Source organism: Delphinapterus leucas, chromosome 15, assembly GCF_059928025.1.
Source record: "Delphinapterus leucas isolate spDelLeu-1000000601 "Yukka" chromosome 15, BTC_Dleu_Yukka2, whole genome shotgun sequence".
Lineage (NCBI taxonomy): Eukaryota > Metazoa > Chordata > Mammalia > Artiodactyla > Monodontidae > Delphinapterus > Delphinapterus leucas.
This window is the reverse complement of record NC_143143.1, coordinates 78,574,740-78,590,112: the sequence shown is the minus strand read 5'-3', so window position 1 is coordinate 78,590,112 and position 15,373 is coordinate 78,574,740. Positions and strand designations below refer to the sequence as shown.

At 49.2% G+C, this 15,373-nt stretch overlaps 1 protein-coding gene across 4 annotated transcripts in view; it reads left to right on the top strand.

Moving 5' to 3' along the window:
• ATP9A (ATPase phospholipid transporting 9A) overlaps nucleotides 1-15,373 on the top strand; it is a 134,249-nt gene that overhangs the window by 18,968 nt on the left and 99,908 nt on the right. For 3 of the 4 annotated variants that reach the window (XR_002647972.2, XM_022597704.2, XM_022597706.3), the window contains exons 2-3: nucleotides 7,850-7,994; nucleotides 11,219-11,332. Coding sequence is in view for 3 of the 4 variants with exons in the window: in XM_022597704.2 (XP_022453412.2) it covers nucleotides 7,850-7,994; nucleotides 11,219-11,332 (259 nt within the window). In the remaining variant the exon portion in view is untranslated. Of the gene's footprint in view, nucleotides 1-7,849; nucleotides 7,995-11,218; nucleotides 11,333-14,639; nucleotides 14,937-15,373 lie in introns of those variants that run through there. The other variant, XM_089897080.1, reaches the window with a different exon arrangement.

Genomic DNA, 15,373 nt, shown 5'->3' with positions numbered 1-15,373 from the left:
TATGTTTCCAGCGCTCAGCAGCCATGTGTGGCTAATGGCTGGTGTGTCCGATGGTGCAGCTAGAGAACATCTCCCTCTGCACAGAAATGTCGGGGACAGTCCCGCTCTAGAGCAGCATTCTCAGACTTGGGACGGTTGGCATTTGGGGCCAGATAATCCTCTGTGTGGGGCTGTCTTGTCCACTGTAGGATGTTTAGCAGCATCCTTGGCTTCTACCCACTAGATGCCAGTAGCCCTTCCCTTCCCTGGACCTGCAGTCACGACAGCCAAACATCTCTCTAGACGTTGCCAAGTGTCCCCAGGGGCAAATTCACCCCTACCTCCGTTGAGAGCTACTGCTGCAGACTATTTTCTCTGTATTGCTTTTTTTAAAATTGGGGTATACTTGATGTACCCTATGATACAAGTTTCAAATGTACAACCTAGTGAGTGATTCACAACTTTTAAAGGTTGTACTCCATCTGTAGTTATTATATAATATTGGCTATATTCCCTGTGCTGTACAATAATATATCCTTGTAGCTTACTTATTTTATACATAGTAGTTGGCACCTCTTAATCCCCTTCCCCTGTCTCGCCCCTCCTCACTGGCACCCTCTAGTTTGTTCTCTGTATCTGTGAGTTCTCCGTGTTGCTTTTAATTTTCCTTTACATTCTTCCTGGATCTTTCCGGCGTCAACACTGAGACTCTAGCTTCCTGGACTCCGGCTTCAGGGAAGGTAGCTACGTCATGCAGGCAATTCAGCAAATATTTACTGAGTGCCTGCTGAGTGGCACCAGGGCAGAGATGATCATTTCTTCGGACGCCAGCTCCTTGTTGCAGTAGTTACATTGTCCAGAAACATTGTTCCCTTGGCGTGTCCCTCTCTAATATTTGTTTTCCTTGCATTTGGCCAGATTGTGTGAAAACACTGCACATCTGGTTGACAGGCTGTTGGCTATCAAAACCTTTGTTTTAGAGTCAAGTCGTAAGGAACTCCACTTTGGTTTCCTTTTGTTTAAATTGTGTAAGCTGGAAGCAGCGTAGACGAGATTATTTCTAGCCTTACATCTTAGCCTAGTTGAATAGCCGTTGCTATTCAGGTGAGAGAATTTTCATGTTTTCTTTTTTCAATCTGGAAAAATAACGTAAGAGAAATAAGATCTACTTTTAATTGAATGCCTGCTATGTGCTAGGCATTGTCTTACACCCTTTATATATAAAATCCTTGGTCTTCGTAGTAATTCAGCAAGGCGGGTCTTACTGTCAACTTACAGATAGGGAAAGTGGGGATCACAGAAGATGAATTGTCCAAGGGCTCACAGCTGGTGTGGAACGGGGCTGGGATTTGCGCACAGGCCCATCTGGTTTAAAAGCTGGTGTTTATTCCTCTAGCCCACGTGGTCCTGCTGTTCTGAAACTGAGACTCTTGCTTGTTACTTCTTTTTCAGCCTCTACATTAATTTCTCGCACTCAGGGGTTCTATCTTGTAGCCCATCTCCCCAGCCTGTCTAGAAAGTGGGATAGGAGTTAATTTGGGAAAGTGACAGCTCAGTTTGGTGTTGAGAAGCGACAGCAGGGTGACAGCTGCCACCCCACAGCTCCAGGCAGCTGCCCCTCTTGGACCTCCGGGGTGCTGACGTCCACCCCTGGACAGACGGGTGTGTGGCGGCAGCTGACAGAAGAAAAAAGAGTCGTGGGTATAAATCCAGATGTCGGGGGAGCCTGGCTGCCGCCTCTTCTGCTTTAACTGCCCTGGGGGCCGGGGGAGGACTTCGTCACTTGTAAATTTGCCACCAAGCCCAAGGCTTCTACTGCAGGACAGTAGTTCCCCAAATAGCGGATGACGGCTCCAGGTGCTACAGTGATCCTAAGTAATTCACGGACAGGAACTAAATCACATTGAGGTGTATAGCGAGACGCTTCCTTTTTCAGTTTTCCTTCAGTATTTTTAACCCTGTCAGGGCCCGCTTTTGAATAGCAGAAGAAACTGGCCAGCAGGCAGCAGGCTGGGGGCTGGGAGCCGCTGTATCTGGAATTTAGTAACGTTTGCTTCTCATTGTGTTGATTTTGATGTTTACCTTCTATGTATGGCAAGTGATAGTGGTTTTGCATTTATGATAGTGGTTACCTTTTAAGACACATTTATGTACCGATAAACAAAATCCAGGTCAGGAGTTCTCAACCAGGACACAACTGGCATTTGAGGCTGCATCATTCTTTGTGGCGGGGGCTGTCCCGGGCTTTGTAGGATGTTTAGCAGAATCTTGGCCTCCTCTACCTACTAGATACCAGTAACTAACCCCCTTCTCCCTGTTGAGAATCGCTGATTTAAGGTATGCAAATTGAGGCAAACTTATGAAGTTAGAAAGTAGAATTAGTTGGATATGGTAGAAATCCCGTGTGTGTGAAAAGGGCTGAAGTTTGGGAAACTCTTTGGGCAAATTGCCTTCAGTTGTGGGGTCCACTTGCTGATGTTCCTGTGGCATTGAGGTTTGTTCAAGAGCGAGGAGGGAGGAGATGCCTTGAAAGAGCTGCTCTGAAGCAGCACCGTCTAGTAGAACCTCTGCCATGCTGGAATGTTCTGCATCCGCGCCGTCCAGCCCATAGCCACGGACCACCTGTGGCCGCGGAGCGCTCAGAATGTGGCTGTGGAGAATGAGGAATGTAACTCTTTTATTTAAGTAACTTAAATGTAAAGCTACCAGGCTGGACATCACAGCTCTAAAGAGATCAGTGTGCAGACGTCAGGATGATAGACTGCAGGCTTTAAAAGCTTAGACGCGAAGACACACAAACCAACAGGAAAGCATCTTATTAAGTACGGCCCAGCCACGTGGCAGACGGGACTATCAGACAGGAGATTTGGGGCGGTGGTTAACTGCACCCACTTAACATTGGCTTTAGCAAAGTAAAATAAAACAAAAACCAATGTACTGGTGCCTAAGACTTGAGAAGCCCAGGGAACCGACAGACCTACTCTCGCCCCCGAGGTGGTCAGGAGCCTCCTGCGGTCCCTGCACCCTCCTTGTGACTCCATTTTCAGGCAGACTCTCCCTAAACAGGAGCAAGGTGGCTTCCTGCGACTCCAGGCTTGTTTTCTGCCACCTTAACAACCCCAGGGTGAAGAGCATGTCTTTTTGGAATTTCTAGCAAAAATCCCAGCCAGGCCTCTCACTGGCCCTTTCTCTGAGCCCAGCACCATGCTGAGGGCTCTGCTTGGCCAAGCCTGGATCCTGGGCTTGTCATGCCTGGAGCTCAGAGGTGGGGCTGGCCTCGGCTCAATCAGGTGGAAAGATGGAGGGAAATGGACTTACTAAATTATAACTGTAGGCTATAGAAGAAAACTGTATGGTAGCCTAGGCTAAGGGACTGAATCTGAGGTAGGACACACTTGGATGGGGGCCCCTCCCTAAGGCTGGGGTGCAGACCTGGTTGGAGACAGTGTAGTTCAGGCCACTGGATGGCAGGACCAGAGCTGGTCTGCAGGTGGGGCAAGCAAGAGAGCAATCCCAGGGGTACCGATGGGGTGGCAGGCACCGCTGGTGGTTGACACATTGGGTGCACAATGGGAGTGAGGGCGCCTGAGCTCACAGTGTCCCTGGTGGGACACTAAGGGCCACAGTGACAGGGGGACCTTGGGAGACAAACCTGAGGGTGAGGGAACCAGGGCACTGGTGTGGAGGAGGCCTGGGGCCTGGGATGTCCATGTTGAGAGGGCCCTAGTAAGGTGACCCCTGGGCCACAGTGGGGCTCGAAAGCCTCGAGGGACAGCATGTGCTGGGCACATGGCTGGCCAGGGCACCATTCGATGGCCTCACTCAGCGCACTGCTGACCCGCCCACTGTGCCACAGCCTGGAAACCACAGGTGAGCTTTTTCCTCCAGTGGTGTCCCTCCAGCGCCCTCTACTGAGAAGGCTTAGCATTTCACTGACTGTAAAGGAGAGGCAGATAGGAGTCTGTCCACATCCCAGAGCGGGCATTGAAGGGTGACTGGGGAGCTGGGAGCCAACGCATTGATATGAAGATTAATGAATGAGTGTGGGGGGCAGGGCAGCTGATGTGCACACAGAAGAGCTCCGGCTTGAGCAGCCTGAGAGCCCTCACTCTCTATGGCCCCTAAGGATCTTTCCAATTTTATGTAATGAAGAGAGACTAGAAAAAAAAAATAGAGCTGTGAAATAATTGTGCTGATGGGGCTGTCAATGGCTGTGCAGGGTACTCTCAGGCTCTTAGCTCAGGATCTGGATCAGACAGACCTGGGCTTAAAGTCGGCTTCTACCACTCGGTAGTAGATGGAGCTGGTGTAGCAGTAGATCTTGAGCAGGTAACTGAGTCCTCTCTGGGCCTCAGTTTATCCATCATGAAAATGGGGATGATGCTAGTACATACTATGTAGGATGGTTGTGAACGTTAAGTAAGACATTATTTTTTAAAGAGACTACACTTCTACATCCGTGACATTTTGAGAATCTATTTTTCTCATCACCCCTCACTGCCACCACCCTAGTCTTTGCTTGCCTGGATGACGGCAACAGCTTTCTAAATGATCCTTCTGTTTCCAATTTTTTTGGTTAATGTACAGCTTGGTTAAGATACAGTTCACATGCCCTGCAGTTCGCCTCTTTAAAGTATATAATTCAGCAATTTTTAGTGTATTCACTGAGTTGTGCAGACATCACCACAATGTTAGAGCACTTCACCATCCCCCAAAGAAGCCTCACACCTGTTACCTGTTTCTCCTTTTGCCCACGGCAGCGTCTTCTCTGCTCAGAAGCCAGAAGGACCTTTAAAAAAATGTAACTCGGGAATTCCCTGGCCGTCCAGTGGTTAGGACTCTGTGCTTCCACTGCAGGGGCATGGGTTTGATCCCTGATTGGGGAACTAAGATCCTGCAAACCGTGAGACGTGGCCAAAAAAAAAAAAAAAAAAAAATTAAATCAGATCATGCCACCCTGTGCTTGTAACCCTTCAGTGATCCCCACTGTGGATGGAGTAAAATCCAGACTCCTTGCCCTGGTGACAAGGCCCTGTGTCGTCTGCCCCCTCCTCCTCCTCCGACCTCATCTTTTACCCTCTCCCCTGTGTTCGTTGCATTCCAGCCACACTAGTCTTCTTTCCCTGCAGATGTGTGTCAGGCTGCTTCCTACCTCTGGATCTTTGCCCTTGCGGTTCTGATCTGCCTAGATGGCACTTCCTTGCCTGGTTGCATGGATGTTTCTTCTTGTCACTCAGCTCACCTGTCACCCCAGCCTTCCTGACCACCCAGTCTCCCGGAGCCACGCCCCTTCCCCACTCCTTCTCTTATCCCATGCCTTATTTTATTTTAGAGAGCTGTTTACTGTCTCTCTTCCTCCCCGTGGGAGGAGGACCTCGTCTGTCTTGCTCACTGTTGAATGCCCTAGGTGAGGACCTGCGTCCTGTGAGTGCACAGGACATTCTAGGTGAATGAATGTGTGACAGAAAGGGAGCAATGATCCCTTGTCTTCTTCTTCTTCTTCTTAGATACTCAGTTAATACTGTTGACCTAAAAGTCATTGAAAGTGTGCAGCTTATATCCAGTGCAGGTAGAAAGTGAATAAACAAGGTGACAATCAAGGTGATTAAATGAGATCAGCTTGGGGCTAGTTACACTGGGCTCAGGTGACACAAAGTCCTTATTTTACCCTGTGCCAAATGCTTACTACCCTTTGTTGCAATGAGATTGTGAGGAAGTAGAAGGAAAGGATCCCGTTCCAAAGTTAGGTCCCCACAGGAACTGGAATCATAGTTGGACCAGATGAGCACTTAATAAATGCTTACTATTATGGATTTAGCTAAAAAAAAAAATGCACATTTAGTCCCATAGGTAATAGATGTACAATGTGATGGAAGAGTAAGTAGGAGAAGGCGCCCCTACTCCCTCCTTCCCAAAGGAAACCGGTGGCGTCAGCTGTCGTGGAGGTTTTCTGCATTGGCAGGCATAGTCTGCACGGTATCCTCTTGCTTTCATGCAAGGAATGGCATCCTGGACACACCTTGCAGCTCCTTCCTGATTTAGCGTATCTTGCAAATGGGGCTATTCAGCGCATACAGCTCTATCTCCCTCTTCAAAGACTGTTGAGCATGCCATTGTATGGACGTTCCCTGCTTATTTGACCAGCCGCCCTCTGATGACCGGTTAGGTACGGTTCCAGCCTTTGCTACCACGTGCGGGCTGCCCTGAATGACCTGCCCCCTGTGCACATGCACGCCTGCCGGTTAAGTCACGGAGCGTTTAACTTGGTAGCTTGCTGTGAGCAACCTTCTGCTAGGACAAAACAGACAAAACTCATAAACAGCCTGACAGTATGTCATTCTCTTAAATTCATTCTTCAGCTTTCATTAGAAACACTCAGCTCTGGGAGTCGTCATTACAGGATTATTATAGGATGGGGAGAGACTGGCTGGTTCACAGAAAAGTCAGTGACCATGGGTAGGTATCTGCAGGTTGAAGGGTGTGCTTCCGTCAAATGCATCCTCCCTCCCTCCCTCATTCAGTGCTTTGCGTCCACGGATGGCCGGCTTGGGTGACACACACCCAAGAGCAGGAATGGGGCTGGACACCTCAAGGTTTCTGTATGTGTCTCTCGCCAACACGAATGAGTTATTAGAAGTGACACCCATCCTCATGAGAGCTACCACCATCCTCCCCACCCCAACCCTAGCACTAGTTTACGGGAACCAGGATGCTATATTTAAGAAAGAGCATCGTGTTTCATCATGGAAATTTTGAGCATCTGAGCAGGCAACAACTTGCTGGCTTGCTAATCTTTAGAGTCCCGACGCCCAGGGACTGTGCGTGCTCAGCTCTGCACCCCAGTCCCTGGGCAGGGCCTGCCTGGCCCGTAGGAGGAGGGGGAGACGGTGGGTCCGACCGCAGGTGACAAGTGACTATGTAAGTCATCATGGCCACGTCTGGATGGGTTGCCTTCAGCTGGCAGCATCTCAAGGGGCTGGTAGGGCTGGGGTTCCTTCCTCCCAGCCTGTGGGGGTGGGTGGGGAGGTGAACAGTTCAGCCTGGGGTCTTTCCATGAAAGACCCTTCACGAATGCTCGTAATTCTCAAAATGCCTGTTTATAGCCGCTCCTGAAGGATGGGCTGCCTTTTTTTGGCACGAGTGAGGGTGGGCATGTGTGTCTCAGAGCAGCTGAGTTTTGCCAGAGCCGGGCAGGTGTCCCTGGCTTCACACAGGTGACCTGAGGGCAGGCGTGCCTGGTGAGCTGCCCTCTGGGGGCGGCCCTGGGAGTCAGTTTGCCTACAGCTTGTACGCTGGCCTGTCTTCAGGTTATGCGGGGCGCCGAGTCATCATCTTGCTGGCGTGTTCCTCCAGCATGTTGCTAAAACGTGGAGCCGAGTGTGGAAGGAGATTCTTTCCCTTCTCTTTTTGTATAGTAATCTTGGTGTGACCAGCACCCTTGATAGCATGTGGGGTGCGAAGACACTGGGTTTCAGAATAAGATGGACCTGGTTCAAGGCCAGACTCAGCTGTTTCTCACATCTTGGTAAACTCGGGTGCTTTATTCAGCTGTCCTGAGCTTTCCTCTCTCACCTGCAGAATGTCAAAGTGATAACAGTACTTGTTGCTCTGTATTTACTTTTTTAACTTAAATCTTATTTTAAAAACGAATCCTACTTTTTGAAATAATTTGGGCTTGGGGACAAAGCATCTTTGATTTGGACCACAGCTTCTTAGATGCCTCAGCTTTGTTTTCCCCTCTCATTGGAGGATGAAGCCTCAGATGGGGCTGTGGTTCTGACTCAGTGAAAATGCTTTAGAGAAAGACATTCTGGGAAGAGTGGATGGGTGTGGGCGTGGCCTTGACGGTGTGGGCGTGTCTTTCCCACAGGTGCTGCGAGTGGCTGAGATGCTGTGGTGCAGGGGAGCCCAGGCCCCGCACGGTCTGGTTGGGGCACCCCGAGAAGAGGGACCAGAGATACCCTCGAAATGTCATCAACAATCAGAAGTACAACTTCTTCACCTTTTTGCCTGGGGTATGTACGGGCAGGGGCAACATCGTTTTCTTCTTCCTACACCAGATGTATGCAGTGGTACCAGTCTTAGCAGACTGAAGTCCCTGTGGCAGATTTTGTGAACACCCCGTCTTTTCCATGTCACCTCAGCCACTGGCCATTCATCTTCCCTGGTCCTGAGCACCTGGAAGGGGGCTGCCTTCTGTCTGCAAGGCTGTGAGACTCCACTTGATTGGTTAGAATAACTTCACATTTATTTGGTGTGTTGGGCCTAAGAGTGAAAAAGATATTTTGAGGATGTAGCTTTGTTCCAAAAAAAAAGAAAATCAGGAGGGGACTTCCCTGGAGGCGCAGTGGTTGAGAGTCCGCCTGCCAATGCAGGGGACATGGGTTCGAGCCCTGGTCCGGGAAGATCCCACATGCTGCGGAGCAACTAAGCCCGTGTGCCGCAGCTACTGAGCCTGCGCTCTAGAGCCTGCGAGCCACAACTACTGAAGCCCGCGCACCTAGAGCCCGTGCTCCGCAACAAGAGAAGCCACCACAATGAGAAGCCCGCACACTGCAACGAAGCGTAGCCCCCGCTCACCACAAGTAGAGAAAGCCTGCGCACAGCAACAAACGCAGCCGAAAATAAATAAATAAATTTATTAAAAAAAAAAAATCAGTGCTTACATTCCCCCCCACCCCTCATTATCATGAAATACATATTTGGAACAGGAAAGTTGGGAGATAAAAGCGTAGAGAACTTTTTTTAATTTTTATTTATTTATTTATTTATTTTGAGAACTTTTTTTAAAGGTAAATTTTAACACTATCATCCAGAGAGACTTTCTATTAACATGTTTGCGAACATTTTTTTTTTTTTTAATTTATTTTTGGCTGCGTTGGGTCTTTGTTGCTGCACGTGGGCTTTCTCTAGTTGCGGCGACCAGGGGCTAGTCTTCCTTGCGGTGCACGGGCTCCTCACTGTAGTGGCTTCTCATTGCAGAGCACACAGGCTCTAGGCGCGCGGGCTTCAGTAGTTGTGGCTCACAGGCTCTAGAGTGCAGGCTCTAGGGCGCAGGCTCAGTAGTTGTGGCACACGGGCTTAGTTGCTCTGCGACATGTGGGATCTTCCCGGACCAGGGCTCGAACCCGTGTCCCCTGCATTGGCAGGCGGACTCTCAACCACTGCACCACCAGGGAAGCCTGTTTGCTAATGTTTTGCGTAGTATTTTACTCTGCATTCATCCCTTTTGTTTGTTAAATTCATGGACAAGTACTCTGAAAACCTTGCCCGTAAAACACCTTTAAGTTAAACATCTGTTTTTATCTAGTGTGGCCTCCAGAATACACTGACTGACTTCAGAAGCAGCAGCAGCAATCAGTTCCAAAGCTGGAAGAAAAAAAAAATCACTGTTTGATTTATTGAGGGAGAACATGGAAATGCAGATACCTTACACTGTAGCTTAAGGTCAACCTGAATGTTTTTTTAAGGGTGATTTTTTTTTTTTTGCGGTACGCGGGCCTCTCATTGCTGTGGCCTCTCCCGTTGCAGAGCACAGGCTCCGGACGCGCAGGCTCAGCGGCCATGGCTCACGGGCCCAGCCGCTCCGCGGCATGTGGGATCTTCCCGGACCGGGGCACGAACCCGTGTCCCCTGCATCGGCAGGCGGACTCCCAACCACTGTGCCACCAGGGAAGCCCTTTAAGGGTGGTTTTGAGTACATTTATTGCTGCCTGGCTTACTCCCCTCCCCCAGCCCCCTAAAGCTCAGTATCTTTTTTTAAAATTAATTAATTAATTTTTGGCTGCGTTGGGTCTTCATTGCTGCACGCAGGCTTTCTCTAGTTGTGGCGAGTAGGGGCTGTTCTTCGTTGTGGTGTGTGGGCTTCTCATTGCGGTGACTTCTCTCTTTGCGGAGTACGGGCTCTAGGTGCGTGGGCTTCAGTAGTTGTGGTATGTGGGCTCAGTAGTTGTGGCACATGGGCTTAGTTGCTCCGCGGCATGTGGGATCTTCCCAGACCAGGGCTCAAACCCGTGTCTGCTGCATTGGTAGGCAGATTCTTAACCACTGCGCCACCAGGGAAGTCACGAGCTCAGTATCTTAAGTCAAGTGAAAGTTTATTTCTCATTCATGGAAATTCTGAAGCAGATCAGGCCATTCTCCTCCATCTCACAGCTACATTATCTGGAATACGTGGGCACCCACGTCTCCATGGCAGGGCAAGAGCGAGGGGCCGGACAGTGCTCCGAAGGGACACGTGATTTCTGTTCATTGCCCAAAACGAGTCAGGGGGATCAGTGTCACTTCCAGGGCACGTGGGGGCAGTTGAAACTCTGCCAGAACCCTCCTGCCACATGGGATGAAATTCTGCTGTAGATATTGTATGACGTTGAGATCATACCATGGAGATATCCACTTATCTCACTCGTTTGATTCAGTCTTACAGCATAAGCATTTCCCACTAAAACCTCTTCAACAACATTTTGAGTGGCCTTTCCTGTACTTACAAAATAGTTTAAGAAGGGACTTCCCTGGTGGTCCACTGGTTAAGACGTTGCACTTCCACCTCAGGGATCAATCGTGGGTTCAATCCCTGGTTGGGGAGCTGAGATCCCACGTGCTGCTCCACGTGGCCAAAAAATAGGAAAAAAAAAGTTTCCGACTTTCCTGGTGGCGCAGTGGTTAAGAATCCGCCTGCCAGTGAAGGGGATACGGGTTCGATCCCTGGTCCAGGAAGATCCCACATGCTGCGGAGCAACTAAGCCTGGTGTGCCACAACTACTGAGCCTGCGCTCTAGAGCCCGTGCTTCGCAACAAGAGAACCCACGGCAATGAGAAGCCCATGCACTGCAACTAGAGAAAGCCCGTGCACTGCAACTAGAGAAAGCCCGTGCACAGCAACGAAGACCCAACTCAGCCATAAATTAAAAAAAAAAAAAAGTTTAAGAAATAAAATCTCACAACTATAGCCGAAGCCTCCAGCATACCCTCCCTGCCCGGAGGTCCCCACTGTCTTGAATCTAGTGTTTATAATTCCCACGTGTATCATTTGCTTCTTTACTTTGACAAATTATGTTTTCGCCACCCAGGTGTATTTTCCTATACAACATGTAGAGGTGTGTAAACCGTATATGTAGGTACCATGTGAGTTTTGTTCTTCTGGGGGGGTGTTTTGAAATGTCACTCATCCCCCTCTTAGCCCGCCCAGCTGCATCAGACCAACCTGAAGTGTCTTCTCTCTCCTCTCTCTCCATTCCAGGTGCTGTTTAACCAGTTCAAATACTTCTTCAACCTCTACTTCCTGCTTCTCGCCTGCTCCCAGTTCGTCCCCGAAATGCGACTGGGAGCACTGTACACCTACTGGGTTCCCCTGGTGAGTCAGTCGGGTCGTCCGTTCAGTAACATCAGAGGTTGGGCAGCACAGGTTCTTTGTCCTCCAGGCACCTGGAATGGGACTCGGCCTTTCAAGGGAGAGGACACCCTCAGGCCAACACGTTGGGAACCCCTGAGGTTTTCATGGTGAGGCACCGTTTCTCCCACTACCGGGGTCAACCGTAGTGATGCCTGTGCTACTCATTCCTTCTGTCCGTCAGCTGTTCAGCCTTTCCTTGTTTCAGCAAATATTTTTTGCATGCCTATCGTGAATCACTCGGTTCTAGGCTCTAGTACACAGCGGTCATGAGCAAGGCAAAGCCTCCGACTCTGTGCATTGTGCTCTTTGAATCGTTTTCTGTTTATTATGTAGACTCTTTCAGCGTGCAGGGTTGACAGGGGAACAGATTCTGTGCTTCAGTGTGTATGGAGGGTAACAGACCCGACGCCCCTCCATCCCTCTTGTGCCGCCTTTTCTTTCTTCCTGCCTTTTTGGAAATGGCTATTGAGCACCTGCTGTGTGCCAGCCACGGTGCTGGGCGCTGGGGATGCAGCAGTGACTGAAACGTAGAAAAATTCCTGCCCTCGCGGAGTTGACTTTCAGCGGGGACAGTAAAACAGTTGAGCGTAATTGTTTCAAGTTGTGAAACTGCTGTGAAGGTAGTAGAAGGTCGTAGGGCAAATGCGGCATCCCAGGCACAGTTAGTATTTGTTGAGCGGATGAAGGTGGGAGATGTGGAGGGGCGGTCTTAGCCAGGGTGGCCGGGAAAGGCCTCTTGAGGAGGTGATGGGAAGAAAAGTAGGAGGGTGGGAGGATCCCAGGTTCAGGGAGCAGCAGTGCAAAGGCCCTGCATTCAGCACACGCTTAGAGTATTGGAAGAACAGAAAGAAGCCCAGCGCGTCTGGGGCACAGAGAGGGTGAAACTGACATTTCCTTTCCTCCAGAGACATGATGAAATATTAATTTTCATTACGCAGGGCTCGGAAGGAACACTCGGATTCTCTGTTCACAAATCTTGTTAAATTTTTCATTGGGAGAAGATTGTTAAAGTAGAAAAGGTGTTTCCTCCTTAAGGAAACAAAAACACACGTTCTTTTGGACGGTAAGGATTTGGTGCGCAGGCACTTAGGGAGCAGAGGAAGTGGATGCCAGGGGCCCGGGGAGCGGGGTCCACACGCCGTTGGTGGTACGTTAATCAAACAGGTCGTGTCAGCAGTTCCAGCCCTGGGAAGAGGAGGGGGGTTTATTTCTTCCACACAGGCGGTGGAGGTGCTTTTGGGATGCGGGAATCGTTCTTTTCTGCTCTGAGTCATTTGTGGGTGAGGTAGGATGTTGGGATAACAGACATTTCCGTCTGCATCAGGGTGTGTGCTTTTACACAGTGAGTGTCACTAACTCAGAGGCCAGGCTGATAGAAGCCGGGGGGCGGGGGTGCTCGTGTCCCATCTCAAAGCAGAAGATGCTGCTTTGTTCCATCAGCTGTAAACATGGACCCAGAGTTGCCCAAGAGGTAGAAACTTCAGAGTTTTACCGGAAGGACCCGAATTTTATTTAGTTTTTTAGTTCCACAGCAGTTTGCTACATACCTATATAAAGTCAAACTGTAAGTCAGTTATTTAAGAAAAGTTAGTCTGCAATGTGTATAAAGTATCATCTATCACCCTGCGTTTTACTGATTACGTTTTAAAAGTATAGTTATTTGAAAGGTAGTACAGTCACACGACTCAGGAAACGTGTGAAAAGGTACCTCATGAAAAATCTCCCTTTTATCCAGTTCCACCCCCAAAACACTGTCATTCATTTCTTTTTCCTTCTTCCAAAGTTTACAAACAATGAGTAAGTTTTTTCTGGACTGGCTTCTGCCGTTTACCATGATTTTTGAAAATTGAAGTATAATTGACATACAACATTAAAATTTAAAAATCTTGTCTTTTCCCTGCTCCCCAACGCTCCTTTTTAGAAAAAAGGTTACAAGATATACACAGTGCTGAATCATTTTTTTCTAATTTCCAGCATCTCTTTCCCTTGATTTTCAAACGTTGCTAACTTATTTACAAATTGTTAAAGCACTGTGTGGAGTGAGCATACCCCTTCCTCCTCTTGTGGTCTGTCCGCAGGCTGCCGGTTTGCAGCCTCTGCTCTGCTTGAGGCTGTACGGGTTTCCTTGGTACCTCATATTGGTGCCTTCTGGGCTCAGGAACCCTCGACTGGGAGTGTGGGATGACCAGATCCCACCTCTCAAATCTTGTCTGTTGGGTTCTCCCCAGACCCCAGATCTTGCTGCCTTATTGCCTGCAAAACGCCCTCTGTTCATTTTTCTTTTCCTTTATCAACTACGAAGGGACTCTACAAAGGGACTCATTCTTTTTTTTTTTTTTAATATTTATTTATTTGGCTGCATTGGGTCTTAGTTGCAGCGTGCGGGATCTTCATTGCGGCATGCGGGCTTCTCTAGTTGCGGCGTGTGGGCTTCCCTCTGGTTGTGGCGCAGGCTGCAGAGTGCACGGGCTCAGTAGTTGCAGCACGAGGGCTTAGTTGCCCCGCGGCATGTGGGATCTTAGTTCCCCAACCAGAGATTGAAACCATGTCCCCTGCATTGGAAGGGCGGATTCTTAACCACTGGACCACCAGGGAAGTCGCCCGGGACTCATTATTTTTGGAGAAAAATTTGAAGGAGAAGCAGCACAGCAAAAATCCCTACCTGTGCAGCCACCTCCTGAGATGCCCCATCTATGTTTCTGGTCTATTTCCTTTCAGTCTCTTCTTACACGTGCCTGTTTTACATACACTTTAACTTACATTATAGTAAAGTATGTATTAGGTAAATGCAATTGGATCCCAAGGTGTTCGAGAAGGCAGCTGTGTGTCTCCCCCTCTCCCTGCCTTTACCATCTCAAGCATGATATCTGGTCTGTGCTCTCTTCCCTTCGAGGTATTCATCTGCCCAGCCTGTCATAGAAACCCATCGTCCGAATGATTTTTGGGGTGCAGACCTACTAGCACCCCTACAACCTTGTTCACGTTGGCGTTGGCATGTGCGTTGGGGAGGGAACTTTGGCCATCTTTGGCATAAATTTTTCATTCTGTTAACCAAGAGTCATGTGTATGACTCAGAGAAGACGGAATTATGCAGGAGAAATAGTGGGGTTGGAAATGAGATCAGCTCTGTCGAATTCTTCCACAGTGGTTATTGGAGATTCCCATGGACTGGAGGCAAAACAGACTGGTAGAGAAAAAAGATGCTTCACCCGAGAAACAAGAACATGGGGCAAAGGAGAATAAGGAGCTTGCTTGAGATCATGCTACGGTGTGGAGAGGATGTGAAGCCCCACAGAGACGGAGACTCATTTTCTTTTTCTAAGGACTGGGCTTTGGAATATCAGAAAAGGCTTTGGGGTGTGTGTGGGGTGTGTGTACGAGGGTATTCTTTGCAGCATGGCGTATGTTACTCAGACACTGGAAGCAAACAGATGTCCATCGGTGGTTACCTGAACGCTGGTCCAGCAAAACTATGGGATGCTGCCCCGGAGTCAGGAATGACAAAGTCACTCCAGTGATGTCGACACGACACGGTGTGACTCATCTTTTTCTTTGCATGAAAAAAGTAAGTTTCAGGATAACATGGACAGCATACTCCCATTTTTATGACCCTCTCCCCCACAAGAAGTATTTTTGCACACTTGTGCATGTAAATACATGGAGGTCTGGAAGGTTCTTCACCGAAGTTAGTGTTTATCTTTGGAGCTGGGGGTTGCCTTTTATTCTTTTTTTTTTTTTTTTTGGCGGTACGTGGGCCTCTTACTGCCGCGGCGGCCTCTCCCGCTGCGGAGCACAGGCTCCGGACGCGCAGGCTCAGCGGCCATGGCTCACGGGCCCAGCCGCTCCGTGGCATGTGGGATCCTCCCAGACCGGGGCACAAACCCGTGTCCCCTGCATCGGCAGGCGGGCTCCCAACCACTGCGCCACGAGGGAAGCCCGCCTTTTATTCTTTTAAGTGTTTTTTATCTTTATGTGCAGAGATCTCTGTCTTAAGTCACCTCC